The sequence below is a fragment of the Apodemus sylvaticus genome, chromosome 16 (assembly GCF_947179515.1).
Source record: "Apodemus sylvaticus chromosome 16, mApoSyl1.1, whole genome shotgun sequence".
Lineage (NCBI taxonomy): Eukaryota > Metazoa > Chordata > Mammalia > Rodentia > Muridae > Apodemus > Apodemus sylvaticus.
Window position 1 is genome coordinate 7,136,080 of NC_067487.1, and position 22,122 is coordinate 7,158,201.

The 22,122-nt window shown below is 46.3% G+C and overlaps 1 protein-coding gene across 2 annotated transcripts in view; it reads left to right on the forward strand.

The window, feature by feature from the left end:
• Ice1 (interactor of little elongation complex ELL subunit 1) overlaps positions 1 to 22,122 on the forward strand; it is a 46,745-nt gene that overhangs the window by 20,031 nt on the left and 4,592 nt on the right. For both annotated transcript variants that reach the window (XM_052159277.1, XM_052159278.1), the window contains exons 8-17: positions 923 to 1,005; positions 1,235 to 1,274; positions 1,358 to 1,414; positions 5,449 to 5,535; positions 6,900 to 7,300; positions 9,098 to 13,765; positions 14,661 to 14,829; positions 16,857 to 17,017; positions 19,081 to 19,271; positions 20,472 to 20,578. In XM_052159277.1, the coding sequence (XP_052015237.1) occupies positions 923 to 1,005; positions 1,235 to 1,274; positions 1,358 to 1,414; positions 5,449 to 5,535; positions 6,900 to 7,300; positions 9,098 to 13,765; positions 14,661 to 14,829; positions 16,857 to 17,017; positions 19,081 to 19,271; positions 20,472 to 20,578 (5,964 nt within the window). The remainder of the gene's footprint in view (positions 1 to 922; positions 1,006 to 1,234; positions 1,275 to 1,357; positions 1,415 to 5,448; positions 5,536 to 6,899; positions 7,301 to 9,097; positions 13,766 to 14,660; positions 14,830 to 16,856; positions 17,018 to 19,080; positions 19,272 to 20,471; positions 20,579 to 22,122) is intronic.

Here is a 22,122-nt window from a genome sequence, read left to right on the forward strand (position 1 = left end):
GTATCTGGTGTTTCATGTTTCTGAGTAGGCAGAAAGCAAAAGGGCTACACTGGGATCTGTTCTGTCCTTACATCTTAACTGTGTTTTCAGCTGCCAGCTCAGATTGGACCATCTGTGTTATGCATAGTTGCTCATGGGTGGTGCCACAGGCAGTATCTGTGCTGTCACTCTCTGGCCAACATGATACCAGGTGTCTGCCTACGTTGACTCCCAGCATCACAGTGGTTAGGTTCTGCTTCAGAATGAGTTGTTTCCATGTAAGGAGTTCAAATTTACTTGCAAAAGGCCATATAGAGCAAGAGTGATGACGTATTCCTTGTCCCTGTGCTCAGTGTAGAGTCAACTGCAGATGGTTGAATAATAGCCGTCTCGTGAACACTGGCAAGCACTGAGTGAGTGAGCGCTCCCAGCCTTGTCCTCCCTTGTCTGTGAAGATGAGTAGAGTGCCTGAGAGGATGTATGCAGCTTAGAGACCACACCTTCAGTGAAATTCAATGTGGCCTTTGTTGTTCATGTAGCAAAAGGAATTTTCCCCACAAGTGTCGAGGACAGTCAAATCTAGGGAGAAGAGAACTGTTACTGGTGTCTTGTGTGACACTGCTATCCTTGGCATTGGTGCATGTACATGTCTCTGATGTTAGTTCTGGTTAGATTCTTACTGGTGTGTGCACTGTTTGGTGCTTTTGAACCAAAGAAGAAATGAATGATCTGCTCACAATCTGAAGCTTTGTGTGCTGTCCCTGACCAGCCAATGTTGTATACTAGCATTTGGAGTTGTTATGTCTGGTGTGGAAGGGATCCTTACAGCCTTAGTCAGTTCTACTGTCTGCAACATGGAGAAAAGACTCTTGTCTGGATTGCCTTTTATGGGAGATTACTAATCCACACCTTTCTGTTGCTTTGCTGTACTTGTTAAACATAGAGGCTGCTGTCAAGCAAACTCAGGACTTCAAGCAATTGAGAAATGAAAAGAAAATACTTGAAAAGGAGTTTAAGAAGACACAGGTACTGGGTAAAATGATGCACACACTTATGTCCCTGACTGGGGCTTCTGTAGGCGCAGGTACTCTGTAAAAGATGCACACACTTTGCAGCTATTACTCAGGGCCTCTGTGGCATCCAAATTGTGGCTACAGTCACTGTTTTCTTGCACCTGCCTGACCTTTGCCACACAGTGTCCACACAATGTCTGTACAGCATAAGCATTCTTGGTTTTTCTTCCCCACCCGCTCAGGAAAGGCTTGATGAATTTTCCAAACAGAAAGATGAGAAGGGTGAGTATTTGGTTAATGCTTATGTGGAAGGGCAGTTTGAGTTGCAGTGTTCATTTTAAACCCTTCTCGGTATGTGTTTTCAGAGTTGAGACACATTGGAACACAGATCTCAAGTGACTCACATGGAAGCATAGATAAAAGTGAGTATGCTCACAGTTGTGCTTGCTGTTGTGCTTAGCCGGCTCATGTGCCATAGTTTCTGTGAAAATATGGTGTTGGTAGATACTTTGTTATTTTGAATGGCTAGATTTATATATATACAGGTTTACTTATACATGCTCATAAAGCCAACTATTTTCTTACAAATATGACTCAACAAAGACATTCTTTGAGAAAAGTATTTATCTAAATCCCACTTTTTTTTCAGCAAATAATGATAGGTTTCTACCTAGATTATAGCCTCTCAGATTAATTTATTAAGTTTCCTGGATGCTGAGCAGTGTTAGGTGAGGCAGAACTAGCCACAGCTTTCTGGGGACAATAAATAAAATGAGGAGACCATATCTGAGTGGTAAAGTACTGCTGACTACAGAGCTCAGATAGGGCAGATGCAGCAGGCACAGGCAGGACACACACACTGCACATGAGCACTTGAACATCCAGGCATGAGCATTGTGAATCTGAAGTCACCTTGGCTATTGATACGCCGGCTCCAAAAACATAAGTAGCTTTCCTGGACACTTTAGATCAATGGTTCTCAAATCTGTGGGTCATGACTTCTTTGGGGCTCAAATGACTCTTTCACAGGGATCAGAGGTCACCTAAGACCGTTGGAAAGCAAAGCTATTTACATTATGACTCGTAACAGCAAAATTATAGTTAGGTAGTGACAACTAAAATAATTGTCTGGCTTTGGGTCACCGAAACATGAGGGACTGTATTGAAGAGTCACAGTTTTAGGAAGGTTGAGAACCATTACTGTCAAGGATTAGCATCTGTAGAAAAAACATGAAGCAGAAGATGAAAAGCTGATGACCACGGTAGCAGAGAAGAAGTTTCAAAGTTTGCTCTTCCAGGTCGGAGGGCCAGAGCACTAATGTTCTATACATAACTGTTAAGGAGGAGCATGGCACGTTTAGAAACCGTTGCTAGAGTTTTGTTCAGGAACTCCCCAGGTGTAGTTTGTTAAAATGTGAGCTGTGAATGAGAACTGTTAGAGGTGAAATAATTGGGTAGGTAATGGCTGGTTTGAGGGCTATCTGCTTCCTCCCCCCATAAGATGCTTATGCACACTGTTTAAATTCTCCTAAGTAAGCCCTCTCACTAGCCTTCCACAGGGTTCCTGAAAGAAGGACCTGCAGTGATTGACAGATGGTAGATTCAGAGTTTGCCTAAAACTTTGAAAAGTACAAGTGGCATGGGAAAGCCCTCAGATTGTAGAAGACTAAAGAGGAGTGTTAACACACAAGCAAGAGATGCTCAGACCTGTTACTGCCCTTCAACATGCTCAGCAGCATGCCCATGGGCCACTGTAGCACATGAGATGGAGGGACCTTGAGAACTAAACATGCTCCCTAATGAAGTGTTGGCTAGACTAGTAGTTGATTCCTGAGCTGGGAGATGAAGTATGGGCTCTTTGAGAATGGAGTGTAAAGGGACAGCATCGAAGATGCTGAATGCCACAGACGACAAAGCACAAGTCTCAGCATTCACCTGCTCCAGGGCTTCAGAGGGGCGAATGAGCCAGGAGGGCGGATCCATGAGGAGGAAAGGTGAGTCCATGGGCAGAAACACAGGTACTGAGTGCGTGCTGACACCACAAGATGCCTGCTTCAGATCAAATGAGGCTAGAAAGGTTGAGTGCTCAAGGCTGACTTAGATAGGCTCACAGTGTTCATATGAAAGCAGTAAGGCCAACCGAGCAATTCCAGGCATGTGGAATAAGGGGTTCAGAATGCTGAGGTCGGTAAGAAAACATTCTATACTGAGCACATGAGCCATGCGAGACAAGCCTCCTGGGGATTCTTGAGGACACGGCCGTTCATGGGGGACTTCCCTGTGTGCCTTTGAAAGAAGGGGTTGTAGAAGGCTGAAGAAGCAACTGCCAGAATGATCATTTATGAGGACTGTAAACCACATACCGAGTTCCTTAGAAACGTCATAAAGGGTGGCTAATGCAGCAAGCACACAAATGTGATATTGATAAAAATCCTCCCTTAAGTCAATAAAACAGGAAATCGTGGCAGTTACAGTGACTAGGCCTTGGTAACTGAAGCTGGATGGTGGTCGTGGAAACATCTCACTGTAATGCGATTCAGGACAGGAAAGCCTGTGCTTGGGCCTGAGCAGCCCCTGCTCATGGCGGCTTCCATTCCCAGTGCCATCCTCAGGTATGGAGAGTAGATGACAGGCCACATGGTGTCGCAAGTCTCATATGGAAATGGGATTAGAGCAGCAGAGTGCGCTGCTGCTGTGTCCAGTATCATGCAAGCCATGTGCTTTGTTGACCTGTCTGAAGATGAGCAGATTAAGAGGCCTCCCCTTTTCAAATGGCAGTTGAGCCATCAGGTGTCTAGAGAAGGACAGCATGCACAGGAGAAGAAGGGTAGGCCATAAAAGCGGCAGGCATTCGTCAGCACAGTGTTGCCTCGGCTCAGTGGGTATCGAACAGTGTAGACAGTTTCTCAGGAGTAGCTGTCTGAGCACTAAGCTTCTTTAAAGGAAGAGCTGAGCAGGACCTCGCTCTAGCCACACTTGACATGCTCATCCTTAAAGAAGGTGCTCTTGACACGCGGGGACAGTGGAGTGGAAAAATCGCATAAGCATTCTAGATTGTGATAAAAGCAGGCACCCTTCAGAGACTAAAAACATAGGTGCCCACTCACAATTGCAGCAGAAAACTGCATGGAGGCTTTCTTTCTGCTTGTTGGAAAGGCCAGCTTTGGGGTCTGTTCTGAGAAGGCATGTGTGCTCCTTGGCATTGTGACTTCTCCAGGAGGATGAAAAAGTAACTTGTTTTCTTTGTTTTTAGGGTTCCTTGTTGGCTACTTTGGGTATATGTACTAAGCAGGGACCATGGTCAGGTCATTTAAGCAAAGGGGATTACAGTATTTGGAAGCAGGCTCTGGGGTAGGTTAATTCTAATTCAGATAAGCTTCTCAGCCGCAGGGGTCTGGAGTCTCCTATGGTGACTAGGTTGACTTGGAATAGGAAGGTGGGGGTGGGGCAACCATGCAGATTTACTTGGAACTGTGTCAGCCATGCTTGTCTTGATAGCCCCATCTGTGGGCTTCATTGGGGTGACAGAGTTTAGTGTCCTATTATGAGTACTGTTAATACAGTGGCCGATTTCCTGGAGATTTTAACACACAAGGTTTATCTATTCAATTTTCTCTTGACCTGGGTTAGCGATTTTACGGTTTTTATCAGGCCTCTTTTACTTATGTCTCCCTCTGGTCTTTCACCTTGGGTCAGTGGTTCCATAGCAGTTTGAGAGTCCAGAGATTTTTGGAATTTAAGTCCCAGCAGTTTCCTATTCTATGAAAGTCTGTCTTCTTCTGTGAAGTCTTCTGCTGCGGGCGCCCTCTGCAGGCTTTTCTGCATATTGCTTCCACTCCGTCCCTTCCCCTCATGCCCATGGACTGTGTCCATCCCTCCTCTGGGTGGTTGCTGCATGGTTATCTGGTGCCTGTGCAGATGAACTCGTGTAACTGAGGGATGCTTTGCCCATCTCAGCACTGTGGAACAAAGGCACGGCTAACTGTGCCTTTGCTATGATAGAGAGAAGCTGTAATGCCTTTAATAACAAATGGGCTGGCCTTCTGAGGCCATCCCCAGAACAGTGGTTCTCAACCTGTGGGTCATGACCCTTTTGGTGATTGAATGACCCTCTCACAGGGGTTGCCTAAAGCCATCAGAAAACAGATCTTACATTAGAAAATTACAGTTATGAAGTAGCAACAAAAATCATTTTATGATTGGAGGTCACCACAACATGAGGAACTGTATATTGAAGGGTCACAGCATTGGAAAGATTGAGAACCGCTGCTGTAGAAGAAACAAAGAGCGAACAAACCTATGTGGAGTCTTCAGGTTGTAGCAGAAGTCTTGCTTGACTTTGTTGACAGCATTGTGCACAGTGGTAGCAGTGAGGAGGTTGGGTGTTGCTTCCTGCTTGGATAAGAAGTCTCCAGTCACAGGAATATGTCTGATCGCTGTGCTTTGCTGTTTACAGGGAAGGTGAAAGTTCTCCTGAAAGAGCTGTGGCTCTGTGTGAACACTGCGCACAGACTCTCTGGAGAGAGTGGCAGACGCATCCCAGGTGAGAGACAGAACAGACGGTCCTAAGGCGTGAGGGACAGCATTTGCCACAGGCTGCCTCTGCCTCCAGTGTGTAGCCGAGAGTGGGTACTTGGAAGTGTATGAAGCAGTGTAACTCATTCTAACCAGCAGATGCTGTCAACCTTTGGTAGCAGCTCTCCTCAGAGCACTTGATAGGGAAGCTAAGGCATGCTTGGCAGGCGTATGTGGAAGACCAAGTAATGTTCCTGTGCTACACCATGGCTTCTTTTACATTACCTTCATTTTCATACAAAAAAATGGTTGCATCAGCACTCCTCCCCAGTCCTATTAACCAACTGCGGGGCTCATGGAAATGGCACATTTTCCCACCGACACTGGATCTAGTTTTAGACTCCATTTCTGCTCAGGACACTGTGCTGGCGACTAGGAAGAGAATGTGTGGTACACTGTGACTCACTGAGGATCACTTCCATGGTAGATCTATCTCCTTTGCTTCCAGTTTGCCTGGGGGGAAAATTTTTTTTAAATGTAATTCTTCTGTGTTTAGTTCCAGGAATTCTTGCTTAAGGAAGGCTGCCCCTCTCCTCTTTGATGCTGACTCTTTGGTCTGTCTCATGTCAGGGCAGCTCTCCTGCTTTCCAGTTCATTGCAGTCCTCTGCTCCCCTCTGTTGTCTGTTTCTTCTGTCAGTGGAGCTCAGCTCCTGCCAGTGCATTGCAAGTTCATATTTTACTAGAAGCTGTCCCCAGAGCAGCCCCTGTGTGCCTCAGACATACTTGTCCTGCCTAGGCACCTCTCTGTTCTAGTCTCACCTCTGAAGAGGTCTCACTCCTGTGTCAAACACTTGGTGATTGTAGTGACCCCGTGGGATCCATATTTCTAGGCTAAATCATCGTCATCAACTGAAGTTCATGAAACTCAAGACCCCCTCCCTCCACAAAGTTGTATTAGTTACCTGTTTGTCATACCATGCTCGAAGTATTTGAGGGAGGGAGTGGGTGACAGAGGCAGAGGTCTCTCTTCACAAGCTGAGTCAGTTTTATCTTTCTGAACAGTCATCTGAAATCAGCCAATGTTACACCTACCCAAAGGCTTTATTATATACAAGGTACATGAGACTGTTGAAAGGAAAGCATCTCCCAGTGTGCTTAGGCAGTAAGGTCTCTGCTGCTGTGCTCTGAGCTAGCCCTGGTGCCTCAATGGACCACTCTATCCACAACCCTGTCCCAGTCTGTAATAACTTTAGAAGTTGATTGGTGACCTTCTTAAAGCCGACTACTTCTTTCAGGTTAATTGTGCGAGTAGTTTGACTTGCTACCAGGATGTAATTTGTAAGTTTCCTTGGCATTATTAAATATGTGATGCCTGCTTCTCTCCTGTTCAGAGAAACCTGCCAAAGGAACCAGTGCACCCAGAGCCTCTGGGCAAGATGAGCTGCTCCTGGGGCAAGGCAGCCCTACCGGGGCCGCAGACATGCGCTCCTTCTTCACCAAGCTGTCCATGGAGATGGAGGGTGACTTCTCTTCCTCCGAGAGTGCAGAAGAAGAGCTACCCAGTGGGGCAAGCCCCAGCACTGAGCATTTTCGTGAGGAGAGGCGTCCTGAAGTCTCAGGGCAGAGGCCTGATGATGACAGCAGCAGGACCAACGTCTACGACCATGAACACTTTTTTGATGATGATCTTCAAGCTGCAATTGACTTCTTCAAACTTCCCCCTCCTCTTCTGTCTCCAGTGCCCTCACCCCCTCCGACAGCATCGGGCTCTTTACCTTCTTCCTTGGCACCTGTGAGTTGGCTTTCTGATTTTAATTCCATTTGGATATGTTTGTCCTTTTTCCAGGGTGTTTCAAAGGTATTAGTGTACTCAGGAAAACTGTTCTTTTTAGCCAGTTTTACTATAGAGTAACAAGGAAATAAAGAGCTGTGCCAGGATCCTTTGGATCAACATATGTGGTATGATTTTCTTCACTCCACCTTAGTGAAGACTTGTCTTTAGTTACAATTCTTGTGTACAAAGATGGCACTTATTTGTATTGCTAATGCGTAGCATGAGTTAAACATGGAGAGAATGAAGTATACTCTTGCAGACATGGGGTCTTTTTGGAGACAGAAACATCTCCATGTCTAACGTTTTTGACCCTTCACCCAGGAGCATTTCATCCTTGAGTATATCTTCAAATGTTTACATACCATTTGCTCCCCTAAGGAGACTTTACATGTACCTATATTCCAGATACCTAGTCAGGTACTGTGGGTACAAAGGTGATGGAGGATAGGGTTGGACTGGTCTATGAAAGTAGGACCCAGCATGGAGTTCCTCTACTTGGAGTAAGTTCTGCTGACCTACAGGGCATGCTCTGCCTCAAACTACAGAGCTCTACCTAGGAGAGGCTGGTGGGAAAAGAAGAGCCCTTGAAAGAAAGCCATGAGGACTGGGTGGGTTCAGGCGAGAAGCCGCTCTATAGCAGTGTTCAACCCCAGGCTGTCATGACTGGGGGAACTTCTTGTGGGCTATTTCTGGAAGGGCCTTGTGAATCTTGCGAGTTGGTTCTTAGGAACTCAACTGTGTTGTTAGGGAGGTGGGAAATCCTAGACTCTGAAGGCAAGGGCTGTGACAGATTGTCATAAGAAAGTTTATGTTTAGTCACAGTATGAATGGGAAAGGATCAGCAGTTCAGGAGGAGGATGAATGCTGGCCAGGACTAGGTTGTAATATCTGGGCATAGGTGGTGGCATTGGGGCCGGAGTCAAGTTTTAAAAATGACTTATGGAGTGGTACTTGATGACATTTTCACTGTGGTCTTTAGGGGAAATGGAGTCAAAGTAGTTGCAAAATAGCTAATGTGAAATGTGTGGCAGAGCCCCACTTGGGAATTCTATAAATACCCATCGATTTTCCTACTGATTTCTTACCTATGTTTTGTCTCATCTAAAATTAACACACATGATACCTGCCATGGAGATGAGCAGGGTGCAGACACTTAGAATCTGTGGCTGTGCGAAGCAGAGCCGCATAGTTGTGGTGGCATTCAGCAAGAATATGGAAAAGGTGGGACCCAGTCAGAATCCTTGGCAGCGTTCAACAAATAAGCAGAAGTAGAGGCAGGGTTTGATGACATAAGAGAGAGGCAGTTAACCCATATTCGAGCCACTAGTTGAGCATGTAGGAAGGGTTTTGGAGCAGAGATGACTCCCCACTGTCTGGAGAAGTATATCTGGATCTGTGCGGTCCCCAGAATAAAACATGGCTCAGAGGCTAGCCTCATCACGAGTCTAACAAAGAGAGGAACCAAAGGGCAATGGAGCCAGAAGCCAATAAACCTCAGTATCCAGTCTCCTCCTTAACAGAACCCAGGACTAGGAACATATGAGAGCTGAAAGGACAGACCCAGCCTGGCGCTCTGTAGACTGGGACTGGGGAGGCCCTTGGTTAGAGGACCTGGCTTCTTAAGAGTTGATAGAGTAAGCACCACCCCAGAGCCTGGCCAAGCCCTCACAGGTGTGGTGTTTCTCCTGGAAGCCCCTACTCTTTTAAATGTGTTTAGTTGTGCTGACAGTGGCTATGTGTTTATGTGACTTTAAGGAATCCTTCTTTGGAGAGTTCACGGATTCTAGCGACGGTGACTCTGTCCCACCAAGACAGTCTATGGAATCAGCTTTGGAAGATTTCACAGCGGAGTCACGGGGTTATTTTGCCTTGCTTGAAAAAATTAAAAGGAGTAATATGTATATGGAAAAGCCTGGGTCACTGGATTCTGCCCAGGCTGTAAACAAACTGACACCTCTTGGATTTGTTACCGGAAGAACAACACTGGGAGAACCGTCAGCCACATCTCCTCTAGCTTGGGGAAGGCACTGGACTGCATCATCTGAATTTGTGAGGAACAAAGGAGACTCCGTAGAAGATACAGAAAGAAAGGTAGAGGCCAGGGAGGTAGATAAGTCTGTGCAAGTTGGGAAAGGGCTACGGAAGCGTAACCGGAGACTGTGGCTGGAGACGGCATCCCGAGGCCCAGGGCGGAAGAAGGAAGCTGGAGCTGTGGAGCCAGAGATTCGTTTCTCTCCCCTTGGCAAGAGGACATTCAGTGAGCTCAAAGAATCTGAAGGAAAAACCCTGTCATCAAAAGCTTTGTGCCCATCCCAGTCAGAATTTTCTAAACGGACACTCACCGACGGATTTGCTTCCAAGTCACACTGTGTGACAGGTTCTGGCCATTTCCAGAGAAGGGAAAGAGATGTGCAGGAGTCTACTCCACAGTCAGGCGTATGTGCAGCTGCAGCAGGTCAGGACCAGCCAGCCAGTCTTCCTTCGTCTTCCTCTGCTACCTCGGTACCAGTGTCTGTCTGCAGTAACCGCCAGACTTCATGGCGAGGGTGTGTCACTGCAGGCAGTCCAGCAGAAGTAACCTGTACAGAACAAAAGTCACCAACTAGAACTTTAAACCCATTTCTTCTGCGGTCTGAGCCAACAGCATGTTTTCCAAAAGTAAATGACCCAGAAAACAGCTTGTCTACTTTGAGTCCAAAGTCAAAATTAGGAACATCTACCTTTAGTGATTGGAAGAGCAGGGGCCTGGAATCTTTCAGCACTTTAAAAAGCACAGTAAAGGGACACTCACTTCCCCAGTCAGTATTTCAGAAGCCAACAGGAGGTGGACAGTGTGGAGGCCGAGGGCCAGGCACTACACTCATACTGCCTAAGTCAGACTGGACCTCATTGACACGCTCGCAGGCTGGCTTCGCCAGAAGGAGCCCCTGCTCTGCCGACAGTACCTCATGGCACCGCAGTGATGTCCTAAGGCGAGGTAGTGGGGGCAGCCCCAGAGCTACCTCAGAGTACCAGCAAAAGACCAGGCTTTCGCTAGAGAAGGCAGCACCCGCCTCACAGAACAGCAGGCGGATGGCTATGCTTGGACCTTCTGGAGAAAGTACCACCCCTCTAGAATTTAAGGCAGCTGCTTCTTTGCTGCCAAACCAAGTGTCAGTCATAACAAAGCAGGCAAGACCCAAGAGAGTGCTGAGTAGCAGCCTGGAACCCTGGCGGCCACGTGGGAATACACTGAACCCTGCTGTAAATGGTGGCAAGGAGACAGGTCTTAGGCCATCAGTACCAGACTGTGTTGGAGATAGAGACCCCATAGAACAAGTCCCCGAGCAGGCAGCTGATGAAGAAATCCCTTCTCCAGAAGTTTCTGTGTCTTGGCGACAACCTATTTGTGATTCTCCAAGTGACTCCTTGCTTGCAGAGAGTGTTGATTCCACAGATTCTAAGTCACCTTTCTCCTCTGAAGACAACATTTTCCAGTGTGTTATGAATGAATACTTGCTGGAGAAGGCCAGGAAGTCTCCCCAAACCACACAGTCAGGCGCCAGTCGGCTGGAGGCTGAGGAGCTGCTTCCATCTGGGGTGGCCTCAGGAGTCTTCTCTACTGAACAGATGCCCCGTGGACCTCGTCACCAGGCCAACATGGAAGCCCCAGTAATTGCCAGAGATTCTCATAATGCTCCACAGAATGCCAGCAGGGGTCCTCTAAAAGCTCGTGTGCCCACAGGCCCTGTTTGCCCTTCGAGCCTTGGCCGTGCAGAAGAGGAAACACAAGGGACCTCCCAAAGTATTCTCCCTGGGGCTTCCTCCTGCTACACAGGAATCAGAGAGCGAGAGCGGGGAGAGGAAGACACTGAAGTAGAGGATGAGCCTGTTAGTTGCAGTGAGGGAGAGCATGAGGCTGAAGCTGTGATGGGGAGCAGACAGGATGCAGCAGGAGACTCACACAGACCTTCGGGAGACCAAGAGGCTGGGGTGGGTGAGGCAGGACACCCCTCAGATGTAGGTGATCTGACCTCCGCATTTCAAGAATGTAACTTAAGCACCTTCCTTTATATAGACAAGCTTTCTACTTCAGAAGTGGTTATGGTTCTTGAAAGTTGTCAGTTAAGGGATTATAGTTCAAGGGCCTCTATTTCAGAATGTTCTAGCAAAGCCACCCTAAATGAAGAAATGAACAAAGAGTTAAGGCAAAGTGAAATCTCCAGAAAGAAATGTGGTAAGAGGTTCTGTGAAAAAGAACTTAGAGCCTCGGAGGAGTGGGCTGAGTCAGAGGGAGATGACAGTTGTGGCAAGAAATCATGCCAGCCCGCTCAGTGTCCTCTGGAAGTGTCATCTGATGTTCTCACCAAGACTGGGGAAGAACTTGATCCAAACCCTGTGGACTGTGGCGGGAAGGATACTGAGCATGCATTGCTCATAAATGCACATCACAGCCAGGCAGCTGAAGATCTGACAGAAAACACTCTGCCTGAAGAAACATCCAGCCCCATGCCCCACACTGATGAAATACCAGAACCATCAGCTATGGATGGTGGAGGCAGCTCCCCACTAAGTAGCAGGTCTGACCCTGAACACATTCAGAGCGGATATGAAGATGAGCCAGATTCCGGGGAGTTCCTCAGCACTGGGGAAGAGGGCCTGGCAGAACCTGGGGAGCTGCTGACCCTGAGTTCCGACTCCCCAGCCCCATCAAGGTTAGAGCAGAGTTCTGATTGTGTGACAGAGACAGCGTTTCGCTACCAGATCTCTGCAGTGACCTCTGAAGTTATAAGTGTGCTTATAAATAAGGATCAAGACCTTGTGATTGAAAAGGGAGATAACTGGACTATCATCAGCGGTGTGGCCATCTCCCCTGGCATGGAACAAGTAGTTCTGTGTGACACTCTTGGGGATGCTGCACCCTCCCAGGATCAGGGAGGCCTAGAGGACGGTTCTATGGAGAAGTCCCCTGAAGCCATTCCTTCTGGCCCTCTACCTCAAGAGTCTGCCTGTGTTGATCTCTCTGGTGCCCAGGAGGATGTTTCCAGCAGTGGTCAGAGTGCCAATTTTGATAAGAGTCGTCTTCGGAACAGACCTGTCAAACCTAGCATCTGGATTCGTTCTCAGATATATGACCAGACACTTGAGACTGAGAAGGTGGCATCGGATCACACATATTATAACTGGAAATTAGAGCCACTTGGTAAAAATAAGCCTCGATCAAAGATTTCCAACAAAGATCAAGCAAGCAAGCTAGCCAAGACACCAGGAGTCAACAGAGGGGAAGTGGATCTGAATGAAGTCCCTCAGCCAGTATCAGGAGAAAGAACAAATACAAAAATACCAAGAAGCCAAGCTCAGCCCACCATGGCAGGTACAGATGTGGCCACCCCCACCAACTGTTCCCCTGACACTCTGAGCAAGATCCGGCAAGAAGTGGGGCCACCATTGCCTCCCTTGCTCCCCCCACTAATAGCCACACCTCCAAGGACATCACGGAGACTGTCTCCTCTGAGACCAAGTTCTAGTCCATCCTCAAGGTCCTCACCTGCTGGCCATGTTTCCCCCTTGTGTGATGTTCCTGGGCCCCCTGTGTTGTCTCCATGGCCTGAGGAACTCCAGCAAGCCTCCCCACTGGATCCCTCTCCGTCCCCATCCACAGCAACAGCTAGTGGAAGGATAGTGTCCTCTCCATTGCAGTTCTGTGCTGCTACACCAAAGCATGCACTTCCTGTGCCTGGCCGACTCCCATCCTGTGCACCAGGCCATGCTGCTGTGAGTGGGCCACAGGAGAATTCTGTAAAAATCCTTGACACCATGTACCCAGAGTTATCTGCCAGAGCCCGGACCCTCAGCCTCCTCAAAGGGAACATGCAGCTCTCCCGAGGCTCCACTGTGGATGGAAAGGTGTTACCAGGGCGTGTCAGTGCTCTCCTAGGACTCAAAGCTATAACCTCAACATCAACTGCATTTGTCCTGACGGGGGGCAGCTCTGGTGGTGACGGTGGCCAAGGTAAGTCACAAGACTCGGGTGTTCAACAGGATGCAGGTGGGAAAAGAACACTAGCAGTATCCATGCTGAGGAGTGCTAAGAGACTGCGCCTGGACAACGAGTCCCCAGAACCAGACACCAGCGAGGTCACTGGGGAAGGCATCCCCAAGGACCCCCAAGGAGGAAGCCCACCAGGTGAACTCGTGCCAGCTGAGGAGGAGCAAGCTGATGTCCCAGCCTGCAGTTCAGCTTCACTTCTGCGTGTGAACCCAAGGGAGATGGCAGAGTCCTATAGCATAGCCATCACCCGGGCTCTGAGGAAGATTGCCGAGTCCTCCTTTGACCTGCTGCCCGTCATTCGTAGTCACGTGTATGTGGGGAATATCTCCAAAAAACCTGTCATGAGAGACCAAGAGAAGGAAGTCGTTTATGAATTTAGCACAACAAACAAGGTACGTGGCAGTCTTTCTCTCTCTCTCTAGATGTGTTAAGCATCAGTGTCTAGCAGGGACTAGCTCGTGCAGGTGACACTGAAAATTAGACCCCTCTTAACACTGAAGCCTGCATTTCTAGCCTGTATCTCTAGATTAGAAATACAGGAAGGCAGTGGAGGCTTGACACACAACACTATGGAGGAAACTTTTCACACATGTCCAGGAGGTGCTAGCATTTTCAGTTTCATTTTACATTTTAAGTATACTTCCTTCAGCTTCCACATTGGATAGTGGTTCATACAGTGTAGACCGTTGTACAGACTAGCTGTGGAGCTCCTGAGGACTCTAGCTATGTGTGCTAAGCAGCCCTCAGCTCCTGGCCAGTAACTCCAGTGCCTGCTGACTCACCCTTCAGTGTCCAGTGTTGCACCCAGGATGTCCTTGTGGAAGAACTGTCCTGCTGCTGCCTCTCAGAAAGCCTAAGAGGCTGAAGTATCTTTAAGAGATTATTTTCTGTGTGAATAGTTAACACATTTTCAATGATAAATAGCACCTAATCTAGACCATAGAATAAATAAAAATGGGGGTACAATTGGCCTGAACTTAATGTATTTACATAGGTATTTGCACTCGTGGATTCTTAGCAGAAAGAACAAATGAGAATTTATCTGAATGGTGACCATGTCATAATAGGCAAGTAGGTGGATTTACAGTCTTGCTGTGGTATCTATAGTTTGATCTCAAGAGGTTAGTCATAGGGAGCTCCCTCACCTCTGCTAGCATGCAAGGCAAGTTATTACCAGTTATTGTGGTCTACCTTCTGGTGCTATAAAAGTTTTATTGTTCTGAGAGATGGCAAATTAGGATTGGTTCTTGTATCACTAATAAGTGTTTTATCTTTTTCCCAATCTAGCATTTAGGAGAATACTTACTTCGCTCTATTCTCTCAGAGCTAAAGATTCAGAAGACATCTCTGGACCATAGTTACATCCATGCACTGTGTAGAGTGTATGTGGGCATCTGTCGGCAACTTGGTGACTTGGAAAGAGCTCGCTTATTCTGTTACAGCCTTCTGAAGGAAGGTGTGTGTGTGTGTGTGTGTGTATGTGTGTAGGCGCGCGCATGCTCTGGGTACAACACTGCTGTGTGAACACCCACTGCTGCAGGCTCACTGTACACTTGCTTCTCCCTTCTCAGCTAAACTCAATCTAAAATCTCATGAGTTTGAAAATAGCATGGTATAGAGAGCCTGTCTTAAAAAACAAGTTTTGATCTATCATAAAGATTAAGTAACTATACCTAGTCATACTAGATTTCAACATACTTTATTTAGACTTACTGACATTGGTACATGTACTTGTGTTTGTACAGATTGTTTAGACTTACATTAGCATATGTGTTTGTATAGGTTGTCTCTTCTTTCCCACTGTCTATTTCCTTTATTCCTGTGTTGTATACTATGGGGATCCTTGTATAATGGCTATCCATATTGCTGTGCCTCTGGCTAAATGGCAGTGACTGTAAGATGGACTTTGTACCTCACTGATGAGGTAGAGGAGCAGGGCTGTCAGATCATGAGTATTCATCAACAAGAACAGACAGGAACGCGGCCCAGCGCTGCATCAGGGTGTCTGTATCAGTCAGCCCTCACTGTTGCTGCTTACAGATCTGTTCAGTGACCCTTCATGGGATGTGTGCTGTGTGACCATGACAGGGCTGCAAATTGGTGACATAGGAACACAAAGGCCAGTGTGGGAGGACTGTGATTCAGCCACGGACTCACTCAGACTGCATGCCTGTTCTTAGAGGGGATTGTCCATGTTCATTCCATAGCTTCGTAGATGTCCTCAATCATTTCCTGTCTCACAGTCCCTAACCCTAACCCTAACCCTAATCCTAATCCTAATCCTAATCCTGCTCACTTTGTGGCGTGTGCCATGTGGGGCATGTAGACATGCCAAGACAGGAAGCAGGCATCAGAGCAGATGTACACAGCAATAGAGCATCAAGCGTGAACTCTGACCTGCATACCCCGTTAATCACAGTAAGAGCACAACAAAGTTCTAACCCAATATGCTTTCAGTGCAAGTAGGACAAAGCTTTAGACACAGTAACTTGGCAAACGATAACATACTCTTAGTGAACACCTCATCCCCAAATGGAGAACCCCAAATCTGTTTGCTGTCAGCACAAATCCAGTAGATACGACAGCTTTAGGGTAATCTAGGTATCATGTGCTCTCCCTCTTGGACATACTCAATCTAACTTCTGAGATGTGTCTGTTGTCTTGCTTGGCACAACCATGTCGTATTCAGTTATCCAACAGGTAACAATGTGCTGTCCTATCTGTTCACTTGTTTCTTTCCAATTCTAGGCAAGCATGAATTAAGCCATAGCAAACACCTGTTCTTAAGTCTGTAAGGATATTTCCATTTCTCTTGTATATGTACCTAGGATTGGAATTTCTCAGTATGTCTTAATATTATAAACAAAAACAGTTTTCAGTGCAGGTGCCGTGAGGGTTTGCACTGTCCTAGCCCTTCTACCTGCCCCTCTTGGGGTAATCCACATTACTTCCCTGACAGGGAGAGCTTCCCAAGGCCTGCCTGAAATTATCCAAATAACCCACTTTCCAAAGTACAGTCCAGTTACTTAACAAGTGGTTAATATCTGTGTGGAAATGAATGGAATTGTCCTGTTGTAATGTGTAGCAAATGAGAAAATTCTGAGCCTGAAGCAATTTGGAAGCAAGATGTTTTAACTTCCTGTCCTTTGATGGATCCCTTTGATACCACCTGTTTTCTACTTTTGTGCAAAGTTTAAAATCTAGCACTATGCCAAGCCAGACGTGGTAGCTCACTTTCACAATCCCAGGATTTAGGAGATGGAGGCAGGAGGTCAAGACGACAAAACGAGACCTGTCTCAAAACAAACAAAAGACAATTTAAAAGGAGACTAAAGATGGAGGGACAACAGCTTGTGAAACATTGAAGACCAGAGAGCCCTGTTGGCTGCCCATGCCTTACTGAGAAGTAAAATCAGTGCCTCGTTTTAAATCAGTTCCAAGGTGAGACAGACATGAAGCTCTTTTCATCCCTCTTTCTTACAGATTTTCCAGAATCTGAGAAGTTGACTCTGTTCATTGCCAACATGTGGCGTGAAGTATTTCTCTCCCAGTCAGCCATTAGCGAAGCGATGCAGCTGGTTGCCAGGCAGCGTGCCCGAGGAGAGGTTCTGAACTGCTTGAGAGCTTTCCTGAGCTGGGAAAAGGTGCACTTTGTTTTTTATTTCTTTTCTGCTATACTCATGGGATGAGCATAGGTGTTACTGTGCAGCTTTGTATTGTTTTCCTTTTGTCTTTGTTCAACATTTCTAAAAAGTGATATGCATGTATTTGGTTGCTTATTATTTATTTATTAGGCTGTGCCTATACATGCATATGTGCACACTTTGTGTGTGGACATCAGAGAACAACCACTAGGTCTGTTCTCTGGCTTGGTGGCAAGAACCTTTATCTACTGTGTCATCTCACCAGCTTGTTCTTGTATTGTAGAGATACCACAGATGCTTTAAAGTGTCATATTATCTTATGTTTAAGCATTTTACTCATTGAGTATTTATGACATCCCAGGAAATATGGCAGACCTCCAAAATGTATGACATCTGATACAGTAATTTATGACTGATGAAATCTATTGGTCTGTAATCCACAGAGAAAGGGACTATAAATTAATTGATTTTTGCAAAAGGTCCTTAGGTGAGAAGTTGTTTGGTCTGTTCTTTTCACTTTTATCTTTTAATGTGCTTTTTCTTTAATCACTGGCTTATTAAAGTAGTGTTCAGATTGAGACTTGCTTAGTCATAGATTTCACCTGATGAGAATCTAGTTGACATTAGCAAACCATGACAGTAGATGCTGAAGTTGCTGTGGAACTTACATTCATCCTGTTCTTTTCTGGTTTTTATGAGCATGTAATACCTCAAATGATTTAGAAAATGCTTATAGTTTATATCGTTTATGTACACATAAACTATATGTGTACCATTGTGATTTCCTTTTAAAGTATTCTTTGAGCTAATCTGTATTTGGCTTTATATTTATGAGAAGGCACAGAACACAAGTCTGTAACCATCTCTTTAGATCTAGCCCTTGTTGGGCCTAAGGCATGCAGAGACAGAGGCAGGTTCAAGGACAGCCTGGTCCACGTAGCCATCCCAGGACAGCCAGACTACATAGAGAGATCTTGTCTCAAACGATCAAAATACATGTGTGTGTGATGCTGCTTGTAAGATAGTGTCATGGGCTCTACTGAGTCGTTTTGTTTGTCTGCCCCTGAGAGTGGACACTTGCTGGGCCTACAGTGTCTTGAAGTTAATCCCAGCACAAACAGAAGATGTAGGAGGTGGGCTGCATGATGCAGCCATCAGACACCCCCAACATTACATGTTCCTGCTGCACTTATCCTGAGACAGCATCCCTTATACAAAATGCTCTTGACTACAAATGTTTGACATTAAGAGTTGGGTTGCTTTTGTGCTCAGTCTCTTCCCAAGGAGCCACTAGATGTGTTTGAATTTGTTCCTGCAGCTTCTCAGCTTGCCAAGTTATCAACTTCTCCAAGAAGATGTACATATACCTTTGTGGAAACCTGAGAATTTCCAAACTCAGGCTCTCCTTTGTTGATCTGAGCCTGTGTTTGCTCTAGGACCTGCTGGCAGTGCTGATGGGATGCTTAGCCTTGTGGGAGTTGCACACAGTCCCCTGCAGTCCCACCCCGGGTCTTTCTCAAGGGAAAGGAAGCTTTTCATCAAAAAAAGGCCTATGTGAATGTTCATAGAAGCAGAACTAGGTGCAGTGTGGTAATGTGCTCTGTAGAGGTGAGCTGCCCCTCAGTCAGTGTGTCCATGTGATTTACTACCTGGCAGGGAAGAGAAGTGCTTAAGCCACTGGCATAGAGGAGAACACGAAGCCCGGAATGTACTCAAAAGTGAAGGAAGCCAGGCACGTCCTCTGGCAGAGTGATTAACATTTGCAGAAGGCAGAATTTATAGAATTTAAAGGGGCAGTCTATTGTTAAATTGTAGCTCTATTTTATAACCTTAATCCCTGGTTATACCAAATGCAGTTTGTGCTTCTGTCTAGACTGCAGCTCAGCTTTGTGTGGTGCTGATTGTGGCTCCAGTACTTTTGTTTCTACAGCTTCTAGTTCAAACTCAGGCTGCTTCAAAATTACTCATAGGCTAAACAGCAGTTCACCAGATGCTTGATACAGTACAGATTGTTAACTCCTAAGACGTAATTTTTTAAAAATGTGTTTATTTTTCTTTTCTAGAATGCTCCTATAGATGTTGGAATCGTAGTTTCTAAACTGCTTCTGACCATACAGCTGTGCCCCAAAACAGAATTTCAGTTGAGTGAGGAGTTTGGCGAAGACCTAAGTGCAAACATCTGGGAATACATATTTGCCATTGATCTCCTGTGCTGCCACCAGAGGTGGATTTGGACGCATGACAACATCATAAGGTAAGTTTGCTGCTCTAAGGGAAGGTGGTTAAGGGAAGGTAACCTGCTAACGCCGGAGTGTGGGCTGCCTAGTCCTCCCGTCTTACCAAGGCATTTGAAGTACAGGTAACTTTCATTTTTATAAGAGCTAACAAAAGTACCCTGGAAGTGTCGCTCCAAGTCTCTACTAAGGCCTCAGCTTAGCTTGTCTGCATGCCGCTGACTACTTTTCATGGCCTTGTTGATGTTTCCCCAATAGAATGATGGGAGTGTGAGGGCCTTCTGTTCCCTTCTGTCCTCAGACACATGCACACAAGGCAGCTCAGTGAGTGCAGGCTAACCATGTGCTGCACTTGTCACCTTCATGCAGGGACAGGCCAGACCAGAGGGAGAGATGTGTGCAGATTACCAGTTAGCTGCTCTGCGCTGGAGAGGGTGGGGCCTGGTGTTCCAGAAAGCCACTGAATTTAGTTAGTTAAGCTTGCTTTCTCTGCTTTTCTGTGCTTCTCACACCAACCATGCACCATGCTTGAAGACAGTGGAGAAGACTGACTCTTGAATAAAGAAATTACTTTTGAACTCTGACCGAGAAAGCCTGGTTTAAGACAAGATATGATGTTAAACTAGTTACCATACAGCTGGTGACTTGTGTCTTTGAAATGCTTGAAGGTTTCTGTGAGACCCAAGCTCTTTGTACATGAGAGTCTTGTTCTTCCCACTCCCTTGATTCCAGGAATGACAGACACCTGGATCTCACATGTGAGAACTGAGACTAGGTCCATTTCTAGAATGAGGTCTGTGTCAGGTGCTTCCTGTGAGGAGATCCTTGCACATAAACATGGAAAAGCATGCCCCACTCAGTCAGTCCTACATAAGGAAATGACAGAGCTTCTGACTAGTACCTGATCTGCAAGGATGCAGGATTTGGGTGGATTTTTCTCTAAGAGCTCAGAGAGACATGGTCATTTTTTCTCAGTGGCAGGAGGGACTAGAGCTGGCACTTGTCAGAGTGCTTTGCCCAGGAGCCTTTCAGTGGCAGTGAAAGTACCATTCTTTTACCATGTTATCTACATCTGTAAACAGAAGGGGTGGAAGAGCTGGAAAGCAAAGTCGAATTATAGGAGCAGTACAGTGTACCTAGTACTGTCTGCACGGTGATGGGTATGCACCTAGTACTGTCTGCACAATGATGGGCATGTATCTTGTCATGCTGTTTTCTAGTAAGGAGCTGTGGCCTGTGATGGATAAGTGGATCAAATACAGGAAGGGACATTCGAACATCGCGTATACCCCTGATGTCATTGTGGCATCTGTGCTAAGACTGATTGGTAAGTCTATGCAGCAGCTCTATCCTTACCCTTCCTTACTGCTTTCTTACCTCAGTGTTCTGGCCATTTGTGACATTTTAGATGTGATGTTGACACATACACAGACAGAATCGCAAGTTATTCAGTCTCTAAAATGTCATCATGGCCCAGCTAGATGACAAGTGGGCAGAGGCACTAGCTGCTAAAGAGGCTTCTGTTTAATCCTAGCCACTAAAGAAGGCTTCCAGTTAATCTCCAGGAGCCCCAAATTGAATATCTTCCTATAAGCTAGTTTCTTCAAAAAGCTGGTTTCTTCAAAGAGCCCTTTGGGTTTCACTGAATTAAAGCTCAAAGGCAATACTATTGGAGATAATGTTGGCTTTGGGAATAAGCCATATGAATAAACCTTGTAAGTATGTAGTGGGAAACACAATGTCCCTGCTGATTGTCACTGTATCTACAAATTTGCTTCTTCTTCCTTGTGAACTGCACACACTAATTAGTGATGCTATGCTTAGAGCATGTATAAAACATTGAAGTCAAAAACTGGAGTCTGAGTAGGTATGCACCTTCATGAGAAACAAGTCAAAATGTGCATGCTGTTGTGTTACCTAATGAGGTGGCCAAAGTCTAGCATTCACCAGAGCTAAGTCAAGGCTAGAGGTGTAAGTGTGGGGTCCCGGATAGTCTCAGGGGCTGACTCAGGCTGGCGGGCTGAGTTCCTTGATAAGAGGCCATCTCTGTCTTTGAGCAGGAAGAAGAAGGCAGTCCAGAGGAGAGGGCCCGTGCTGGCACACTTAGCATCAGCTAGTGTGCCTGTGTGTGTGTGTGCAGAATAGAATCAGTGGAAGTAAAGAGTGTTTCAGGAACCATTTTGAATATTTGTAGATAGTCTGCCTTGTTTTTCCTGAAATGGAGTCTTGCTGTGGCACCTGTTAGTCAGTTCTTAAAGTTACTTGTGAAACCAGAAGTCCACTAGTCTAATTTCCATGGTGAAGAACTCGCTTGCCCAATTTCAGTTTTGTGATCTGCAGTGTTCACCTGGAGAATAGTTGATTACACACATCTTCCAAATGTCACGAGGACACACGATCAAATACGAGCACCCACTCATATTTAAGTATTGGAGTGCTTCTAAGCAGGGAAGCTGGTGCAAGCTGGTGAGCTCACAGTTCAGGCTGAGTATCCTCACAACACCCTGTGCTCAGTGTGCTGTGAGTGTGCAGCCGGCACTCTTGTGACCTCCATGTCACTCGTGTGTACCACAGTCCAAGTTGGATGAAAAATGAGAGAGCTATGCCTTGTCCATCAAGCAGATTCTTTAGTAAGATTGGCATTAGCAGCAGCCAGAAAGAGTTGCCTTCTTCACCCTGTGAGAAGCTGCTGTGGTTGGTCTGGTGCTGCTCTGTCCCCACAGTCTGTCAGTGAGCCACAGGCTTCTCTGTTAAACTGGTAAGTTTACCTATGTGTTATTTTGCCTGTGGTGACTACTACTTCAGTTCCATTTCTGCATTCCTACCTGTCTTAGTTAGGGTCACATCATTTAGTTAGTTAGTGACCAAAGC